The 10,594-nt window shown below is 46.8% G+C and overlaps 1 protein-coding gene across 1 annotated transcript in view; it reads left to right on the top strand.

Annotated features, from left to right (window-relative positions):
• The first annotated feature begins 7,464 nt into the window (after positions 1-7,464).
• Positions 7,465-10,594, top strand: part of spns2 (SPNS lysolipid transporter 2, sphingosine-1-phosphate) — a 66,937-nt gene continuing 63,807 nt past the window's right edge. The window contains exon 1 of the mRNA XM_030100310.1: positions 7,465-7,974. Within this exon, the coding sequence (XP_029956170.1) occupies positions 7,743-7,974 (232 nt within the window). The 5' untranslated portion in view covers positions 7,465-7,742. The remainder of the gene's footprint in view (positions 7,975-10,594) is intronic.

Raw genomic sequence — 10,594 nt, 5'->3', positions numbered from 1 at the left:
GCACTAGGAAGGCGGAGTACACACATGCACACACATGAACACACACACACACAGATGGTTGATGATTAACATTGACTTTATTGTTAGGCTTTATGTTGGATGGCAGGAGCGATGATGAAGGGTTTGAGGAACAAAACCGAAGGCAACAGAAATACAGTCCAAACCAAAACCGTCTTTCACTCACAGATCTTCCATCAAGTGAAGTGATGCTGACGCCTCCGGAGTGTGTGCGCTACTGCGTTAAACCAGCCAGCAGGCTTCACACGCTCACTGAATTCCAAACTGGGGCTCTGACCTCGTCTGAGTTCACGGACGTTCGCCCTCCTAATCTCAACCACACTTGTCAGAGTTGAGCACAGATCAGACAAACAGGGCGTATTTACAGACCCGGGTGCGACAGCTCCTCGTCAGTCCCGTTCTGATGTCTTCGGACAGCTGCTGCAGAGGTGTCTGACGTCCCCCGGCTGACATCCCAACAGCTGCATGCCATTGCTTGTCCCCATTGTTTTGTATTGGAGTAAACCATGCGGAAAGGGCAAAGGTCATTCCCCCCCCCGTCACTATCAGGTACAAGGTCACACAGTAATTGGGCCGCATCGTGATCATATAGCAGGTTTTTCTAAATAATATCACGATTTTCTTTCAGATAGAACCTTGTTGTTAGAGTTTTCCCGCTGAAACGACCCAACATTTCACATGAAAGTGTTGAAACTGTTGACAAAACCTGACATTTACAAATGGATGAAAGACGCAGTTCAAGGACGCTGAGCCATTGTTGGCGGTTTCATTGCCTTGCTGTGGAATTCACTGGTATTTCCTTTTGTTTTTGAACCATTGAGCGTTGAGCTTGTAATTTTCCACGAGTTTTGCGATTGCTCAGCGCGCTCGGGGAATAGACGGAGCAGCATGACATACATGCCGAATAACAAGCGAGCCACACGCACGCCAGAAGGTATGTGGAAAACATTCAGGAGGTAACAGTTCGACCTGCAATTAAAACACAATGGGTATTGTGCAGCATGTTTCTGAGCACTTTATCTGCATACCTCCCCGTTTCCCCCCCTCCGTCCACCCCTGGCTGTACAGGAAACCGTCACAATAGCTAATAAATTGCGCAGGTCGATCAATGAGGGAGCTGGGAGCCAGGCGGAGAGCGGATACAGTCAGTGTTTACTCAGGGACGGCGGGCATTTCACTCATGAAAACAAGCATGTTTCAGATTTTGTCGTATACGTTCAAGCGTGTTTTTGCGTTCAGTGTTTGTGTTTTCGCCGCCGCTCCACCGATCGGCCGCAAAACAGTGATAAGAGGAGTTAAAAGCCACATCTGTGCATGTGGCGCTGCACTCCCCCCTTATCACCTGCGAGCTGCTGCGCTGACGTCCCATCCACCCTCTGTGCTGTCACTTGTTTGGACAATTACATCACATCTCCAGTAAAGACCGACATATCTGCCTCCTATGACTGTAAGAGCAAAACACGACGGAAGCTCCCGGTGTCATAAACTCATATGTTGCCGGCACAACTGCTGCGTTTCACAGCTCTGCGCGTGTGGTGAACGATACAGGAAGTAAAGTGTTGATTGAAGTGTCGGGAGTGACGATTCACACATGTAAGCACACATGCAGAAATGCAGGAATTGATACAGCGGTTCGGTGGCTGTTTGAGCCAACGTGCCAGTGAAAGACGCAAGCACTACTGGGGGAAACGCTAAAACACGGAGAAAACAAACATTTGGCCTCAGCTCAAGTAAACATGCTTTGTAGATGGTACCACATTTGAATAACGGGAATTCCTGTGATTTCAAAGCAGTTTTCTTCTTTTGTTTTTAAAGTGAAGTCGTACAGCAGATCGTCTGCCTTTGCCACTCGGTTGTGAGCATACTTTTGTCTGAGGAGAGCAAAAAGCTTGGTTTTTTTTTTCTTCTTTAAATCAGACTGTTATTGAAATGCCACCGAATCTTGAGGTTTGCCCAGTAATGGCATGTGTACTTTCTGGTCCTATGTATTTAGCATTCCTATTTCAGAGGCCGGCTTGCCACTGGGCAGAGCGGAGCTGATTCACACACTCAGCCGTAGCATCGGGCGAATACAAAGACCCATACGGCTTATAAATATGAGGCGCGGCGGTGTGCTGAGCTTTTCTCACACAGCAAGTCAGCCTCAGCAACCTAAATTCCTCCAATTAGACAGAAATACAAAACAGATCTGCATCCTAATATCAAAGCGGACAGCAGAGTCTGGACTGGTTTCACCTCCCGGACAGATCAAGTGAGACTGACGACCCCGGACCAAGAAGACCGACTTGGACGGAGCTGTCAGATAAATAATTGAATGGACAGATTAAAGACACCATGCCTGCCCTCTGAACACTAAATTTAGTCACTGCTGCCTCCCTACTGTACAGCCCCCGGATCAGACGGCCAAGGAGCAGAGCCATCAGTCCAGATCTATTCAAATCCCCAGCTGCTCCGCCGCCAGACGTTCGCTTGTTGCTTGAGTTTGGGAGTGCGTGACTGTGGAAGAGAGAGCGGAGGAGGGGGTGGTGGGCACGGTGGCTCCCGCCAGCTACAGTCAGGAACAGACAGTCCAATGGGTCAGAGGTCGCGGCAGGAGACAGAGGAAAGGTCAGAGTTGCGGAGCCCACACCTCAAGGCTGACCCGAAGACAAGACAGCCCCGGCTCCAAAAACAAACCTTCCTGAGCAGAGTGGAAGGAAGAGGTGGCCTGATCCTCGCAGAGGGTGGCATGCTCGCTCTGTCAGAACTCAGAGTCCTTTAAAAATGTTGATGATAACTCCTTATGACAGGAGATGCTGCTGGATGGTAATGCCAATACAGATAACTTTGTTTTTCTTGATTCTTTTCACAAATTCTTACCACACTCTGCTAGAAATCAAGAATAAAGGTTTCTGTTTCTGTTATTTCTGCAGTTTCTAATTGTAACAAATGATTTCAATATTATGAAAACAGCCAAAAGCTGTTTGATTGAAAACAACAGTCAACACGCACGGGTTGAGGTAAAATCGACAAAGTGGAGACCAGAGAGCTGAGCGTACTGTCTGATGCCGTGGATACATGTCAAAGCACATCAGGCTCAGATGCTTCAAGCTTACTTTTGTTATTTTCCATCAGGAGTTTAGATTAAGCCAGTATGCCAACGTTTGACTGAGACGCCATCGAAATCTGTTTTCAAGTATTGAACATCCAAACATGAGGTTCCTGAAATGTAACAGAGGCGACTTACATCTTCAAATGTGTACTGAAAACCTATACTTTCTCTGAGGGAAGAAAACACTCCGGGGTCCTGCTCATTCTCTGCCTCCGGATCTTTAACGTACACGGCGTTCTCCAGTAACCCATGACGCTCTTCCTTGGTAGAGGAAGGAAGAATGTGCACATTTAACCCGATGTAAACAGGGGCTGATTGGGATAACAATGGAAGAATGACAGGCTGCTGCTGTGTGGTCAGCGTTTGTCATGTTTCTGTTTTTGAGATCGTGGCTCGCTTCATGTCCAGACCAGAAGGATTTCACTGTAAATGAGTTCACAGGAAAAGGAAAAGCAAAAAAAAAAAAAAAAAAAACTCAGGCAAGAGCACCATCTCCATCCCAAATCATCAGGTGTTCAGGGGAGTTATTATGAAAAAAGGAATATCCAGACAAGAGGAAGAAAACACAACCAGCTCAATCTAATGGCTGAATAATACTCATGTAATGTTCCTCATGCATGATCATTACTGCTTGTGCACACTGTGAAGTGATGTCATTTCTCGCTGCTCCCTTTCAGTTCTTGTTAGGCTTATCAGCTGAAAGTGGTGAAGACGTGGCCTCCAGAAGAACAGCTGATTCACACGCAGCTGATAGACACGTGTCAGTGGGACATTTAAACTCGACTTGCCTGCCCACATGTTGGACAGCCAAAAAGAACAAGCCTTATCGTGGCCCAGGCGCTGGGGCCTGCCGATTAGCAAGTTATCTCCCATCCTGCACTGCAGGCCCGGCCCCGGGCTGACAGGAAGGAAGGCCACAGCGGCCCGGTGGCTCTGGGCCACACAGCACAATACAGCCGAGAGAGATAGCTCCGAGCCCGCCGAGCCGCTCTGCGCGATGGAAAAACACACAAGATCCCGCAGACATGACCAGCATATCAAACACACGCCAAAGAAAGAGGATGGGTGGGGGTGAAGCTGGTTGGGGGGCTCCACAGAGGGAGACTGGGGCTCCCTCCCAAGCCCTCTGCATGAGGCCGCTGGCTGGCTTCAACCTCTCCTGTTTCCCAGCATCCTCTCTTACATTGTTGGGTTTGCAGTGTAACAAAAGCGATTCTTGTCAGTGTCATTTGATCATTTTCTGCTGAGGCTGATCGAATCATTCTTTCCAGATTCAAACACAGGGGGGTTTCAGACATCAAAGTTATTGGGAAGTAAGTGGGCGATTGCTTCAAAAGTGGTTCTGTGAAATGAACGCCACCAGGGGCTGCAGGTTTGCGCTGGCAGAGCCTTCTCCTCTCCGTGGAAATAAAACAATGCAGATCAACGTAGTGCATTCGACTGCTCACAGACCTCAGCTCTGATACCCTCGCAATGCCAAACGCCTGCAGAGCTCAGCCAGGCAAGCACCCAGCCTTCTTCCTCACTGATGCCAGGATTCAGCCTCCCTCTTCATCTACAAGCCTTCCCTCGCCCAGACTTCGCTTCGCATTTCACTAGCGTGAAGCCTGAAACTGGTCTTACTTTTGTATCGCACCTCTATTTTCAAAATCTGCAAGAATAAAAGCTCTTGTGGGTTTTACAGAGTCATTACTAAGCAACCCAGATCATTGGGAAAACACCCGATTGGCCTCAGTTGCCTCTGGCTTTCAGCAAAAATCAAACTACACTTGTCAGGAATGGCCCCTCAGCACGCCCACCTGTCACTCAAACGCTGAACTCTGCACTCCCGTTAAATCAACAGCATCTCAAGTTTTCGTACGCTGCCTTGCACGTTCCCGTTCAAATTCCATCAGTCCAGTTTGATGAGGAGCAGTAAAATACTATCCGTCATTAAGCAAAGAACAATTTGGGATCCCCGTCCCGGCAAAGTGAAAATAGCTCTGCATACGCAATAAAGGAGTGATAACAATTAGCCGCTGATGTTGTAGCGCCTCTCTGACTGAACACAGATGGCACAGAGACGCTCATCTGCATGCAGGGCTGGTCCTCCCTTTGCCATTCGGGAGCGGGTACTTGTGATTAATATTCTGCAAACCTGGTGCCACTATCACTGCATCTTGTTTCGGGGGGGGGTTTGTCTCCAGAGGAGAAATCACCTCACCGAAAATTCACGGAGGTGTGAATGCTTTGTAATATTTCACATATTGAAACAGCCCAGTGTTATCGTGCAGTGATGATATGCAAGAAGCCAATAACTGTGATGAAAGGATTTTAATCTAAAAGTTAAATGTGACCCGTCCTAAACAACGTCCCTCCAGTTGTTAAAGCTTATCTGCATCCAGAGTGGAACAGCCTGAGGATTTAATCGGGCAGGTAGAGGTGAGCACTGAGGCCTTGAATTGGAGACACAGTGAAGTTTGTCCCATGGTTACAGAAACCTGCACTGGGTTCATCTTACATTTTCTCCTGCAGGTTTCAACCTTTTTAAAAACATACGAAATGCGCCTGACACTGATATTTTCACCTGCTATGCTGGTGGCTATGAAGGTTTGGATATCATCAGCAAACAAGTAATTTTGACTCATTTCATGCAAAAATCTGTCAGAACAGATGAAATGATTTTCTTTTTCAGCTGTGCTGATGAATAAAAAAACAATTGCTCATGGTAATTTCACTAGAGCAGCGACAATAACCATTTATTCTCAGAGTCATTAAAGGACCGTGTAAACTCCTGCTCTTATCTTTTGTGTAAACATCTCCCAAATGAACACTGAGCAGGAGGCTCAGCAAGACGACCGGAGTCTGAGACACATGAGCCGCTGAGATTCCGACCGGCAGAACATCCTCTGTCCTGATCCGTGGCAGTGGTTAAGTTTTACTCCTATACTGTTTTTGCTCTGTGCGGTCGCTCTTTGCCTTGAATTCAAAGTTCATAGTTCCCCGGGAGCCACTGAAATCTTGGCTCAGCAGATCTCCATGGAAACCTGAAGAAAAAAGTCTGTTTCTTGCATTTTTTTTTTCAAAATTTACTACTGAAAAGATCAAATAGACTATCATCTAGGATGTGCTAATCTATTTATCAAACGACATTTAATCATGCTTGTGTATCACTGAAAACTGGAATCACACCGGCACTGTGTAATATGTGATCATATTTCAAATAAAGCATTAATTATGCCTCCATAAGGACAGAATGATTTATTTCTGTCATTTACTCAATGGAAGTTAATTCTAAACAATAAGAAGATCACATATTCCTAAGAAAAGTTCTTACGTTGCAGTCTTCTGCTATATATGTCACTTCATTGTGAACATGAAAGCCTCATTAATTCTGAACTATACTGGCCAAAAATAGTCACACTTCTGTTTGAGTTCAATGTTTGTGAAAGAAAAAAAGGGAAACCCAGTGACCTATTGTCTTGATGTGACATTTCACAGCTGATTTCTACACACTAGACCAGACGTGTTTTCTTGCAGGGAGATCATTTCTTACAATCAATGTGCTTTGATGCAAAAACTCTTCTGAGCCTGCGAAGGTAACTGAAAATACACACTGAGACAGTACACCTGTGAGTACCCAGCTTTCAGGGACAGAAACATTACTGTCAATAATGAAATATTAAAATGAACAGGAGGTGCTCCTGCAGCCCATGACCCAAAACTGGATGAATGAGACAGAACAGTGATAAGCACCTTTTACAGGGTTTTATACTTTCACACTTCAAAATACAGATTGATAAACGAGTGTAACTAAATGTATTTTAAGTGTGTCGCTCGTTGTTTGCCCTGATGACCCATTCAGGCTGCACGCCCTGGCTTGTTCAAGAGTTTGTACAGAAAACAAGTCTAATAGATGAATAAATGTATATAGGTTTTTAAAATAATTTTCTTTTAGGAAGCCTCCAACAAAAAAAAAGGATGATCGAGCATAGCTTCCTATGATCTCAAAACATGCTGCACTGACCAACTTCTAGTAGCCAGGTTATAAGAGCAAAACCCTCTCAGTCAGCGATCAACATAAATAAATAAATAAATAAATAAATAAATAAATAAATAAATAAATAAATAACACCCAGCCGTCTCAACACGGGTTGGAAATGCCTTGGAAATAACCGGGAGGCTTCCCCCCCTGCGCGCACCAGTCCGGCTGCGCTGCGCTCCCCCGGCATGGATCAGTATCAGGTGCGCCTCCATCATTCGCTGCAGGGTTTCAGGGAGGAGGAGTTAGAGCCAGGTCACACCCCTACACTAGCTCTCGGTCATTAAGGCGAGAGAGAGAAAGAGAGAGAGACATAGAGGCAGAAAGAGAGAGAGAGAGAGAGCGAGAGAAAGAGAGAGAGAGAGAGCGAGCGAGAGGAGAAAAAACTCAGGAGCGCACTGCCCGTCTGTCACCGCGCACTGCTAGAAAAATATGATTCCGAGAAGAGCGGCTCCTGCGCTTCAACCAATAAGACAACATCTCCACTGCGACTAATTTCAGTGTGAAAATCACTGAGCATCGCTGAGTGCGCTCCTCGCTCAACTATTCTCCCCCTCCACCCCCCCTCCACGCGCGTCCTCTTCTTCTGCGCTGGATCTTTCGTGCCAGAAAATGTGCGTGGAGAGCGATGGATGCGAGATCGAGGGGTGCAGCAGTTCGGATGAGGTGCGCACGCTGTCGGGCAGCATGAGTCCCGGACTGAAATCCAACCCGGACCTTCACCCCTGCAAGCCGGGACAGAAATTCCGCGCCGCGCTGCTCAGATGCCGCTCACCGGCCGCCGCCGCCGGGATCCTCAGTTTTGGAAACGTCCTCAATTACATGGATAGATACACTGTAGCCGGTAAGAGACCTGACTTCGCTGGATTTTGTTTTTATTGATTTATTTAAATGTGAATTGGAGTGGGGTTTCTGTCTTCTCGGTTTGTGACTGTACACTGTATCACCTCAGCTGAGGCGGGCGGAACAATGGGCTTGCCAAAGCGCAGTGGACTCTCCGCTCACACCGGCAGGCTGTGTGCCGTGTCCAATGATTCAATCAGCCTGAGATATCCCACTCACACCTCCGCTATCACTCCCGTAATGCTTCGCCGTAATGATTTTTTTTTTCTTCCTTCCTTGAGGGGCCGGTGGATGGTTGGCGATCGATCCGTTAAGGCGATCAGCTCTCCATCCACGAACCTGACGGCATAGTTACGCACCGTGCGTGTGTGTATCTGAGATGTGTTGCTGTGGGCTCATCTGTCAGGGCAGATCCACTGACTGCAAAACGAGAGAAAGAGGGAGTGTATCACTATGAGGAATCAGTCATTAGTTCCTCGCTGTTTCTGGGAGGGATTTATTCCTACATCTACTAATAGTGTGTGTCTTCTGCCGTGTGGTGCTGAGATGAAGCCATGTGCTGTTCATCTTCCACTTTATTGTTGCTGAGATCCAGGATATCAAAGTAAGAAAATAGAAAATCAAAGCTGTATAAAAATTAAATAATTATTAAACGACATTTTACTTGTTAAATCCAAAAATTATTTCAGTAAACTGTTTTTTTTTTTTGAGCAGGTGAGGCAGATTGAAGTAATTCAAAGTTCATTTCATCTTATTTCATCAGGAAAGGTTTTTCTCTTTGTTTCTCTGTCTGACATCAGAACAGCTCTGTACTTTATCCGCATTTTATCTTCATTTAAGCAGCTGGATTCAGTGTGAAGGCTTCTGGACACTGGCCAGTGGCAGTGAACGGGTTAAAAATATTGCTGCAGCATTAGAATGGAGGGAAGCCTGTTCGCAGGGGGCTTCTCTGCACCAAGAAACGCTTCCCTGGTTAAAGTGCAAGTTTGTATTGACTGGCTTGCTTGATTTCATCACACATTAACAGACTTGCTGGAAATATCTTTTGTGACATTTATGACTCTTTGCCATGTTGCGTCCAGTTATGCTTCGGTCTCCTTATTTGATTATGTGGATAAATTAGTAGAATTGGCCCCTGGCAGTAGGAAGGAGTGGCTGTTTCAAACTGAACAATGTGTACGCTTAAGTCGCCACATGCTTTCCACTCATCATCCTGACAGCTTTTCAGCTTGAATACATCAACTGAGCAGAGTTAAGCGACTGAAGCCGAGGGGCTCCTGAGTGAGCGTTACAGCGGGACGCGTTTAGCTGCTCAATCTACACCAAATACATGTAGATGTACAGTAACCTCAAGCACCACTCAAGTCACAGCCTATCGCCTGAAGAAACACATCACTGTCACTGGCGATCAGCCCCGCCTTGCCGGTGGCGGGGCGTACTGTAGACTCCCTGCTCCTCCTCCTGTGATCAGAGGAAATCACTCACACCCAGGGGCTCGTTTCCACCCTGGCCTCACAATATCTGATGAGCAGGTGAGATGGATCATCAGGAAGAGGGGGGAGGAGAATAGAAGGGATTGACTTGTGTTGGTTGGGGAACAAGGAGTGTGGATGCAGCATGAAGCTGTGTGCCTGAGCTAAATGGAAGGAGGGGGGGAAACCACCTGAATCCTGCTGGACAGTGTTGCATTATGCATGGGGAACATGTGCGTCAGACCCTCGCCATGTACATCCACACAGCACCAGTTTTTCCTCTTTTTTTTTTGTCAAGCCTTTCTCTCCCTTCTTCTGCTACGTTGCATCTGCTGGTAGTGTTACTCACCCTGCCTCTTTCTCTTTACGAACACACACTGTGTGTTCGTAAAGAGAAAGAGGCAGGGTGAGTTTATTGCATTGTTCTAAGTGTTAATTTCTTTAACTCCATCTGTTACTCTTGTTGTTTCCACCCTGCTCTCTGCTTCCTCCAAATTCAAACCCCTCTGGAAGCAGGTACCCGAAAAGCGCATCCCAAACTCATAGATCTTAACGTCAATTGAGCGCACTCGGGCGCACTCCCACACTCTCACTTTGGGAAAGCGTCTCCCCACCATTTCAAAGAGGGGATGAATGTGAGTGGGGGTGATTGTGAGCCGCCGCAGAGGGAAGCGGGCAGCGTCGAAGCCCGAGCGATGCCCTCCCCCCTCCCCGCCGCACCTCCCCGGCGTCAAAAGGTCTTTGTACCGACGGCCATTACTGTAGTGTGCGCGGATCACTAAAGCATTGTCACTGGGACACAGGGTGACCATTCTAGACACCAGTGCTATTCTGATCCGCAACAATGATGGGAAAATTGCACAGTGCGGCGGCATCAAAGCCTTGGATCTTTCTGTGAGCGCCTCGTGTCAGAGGTGAAACCACACACACACACTCACTCACACACACACAGGCATAAAAAAAACACCACCCACAAACTTGGGTTTATGATCCCACCACTTGACTTCTCAAAGATGATGTGAACAACCACAAAAAACAGAATAAAATCCCAAATGTCTTTCTTTTTTTATTGTTTTGTTCTGTATTTGATAGATTTACTGCCAATATGCTTTATACACCGCTTGAATATTTAATACCACCACAGCCTCA

This window comes from Salarias fasciatus, chromosome 10 (genome assembly GCF_902148845.1).
Source record: "Salarias fasciatus chromosome 10, fSalaFa1.1, whole genome shotgun sequence".
Classification (NCBI taxonomy): Eukaryota; Metazoa; Chordata; class Actinopteri; order Blenniiformes; family Blenniidae; genus Salarias; species Salarias fasciatus.
This window is presented reverse-complemented; position numbering and strand designations above follow the sequence as displayed.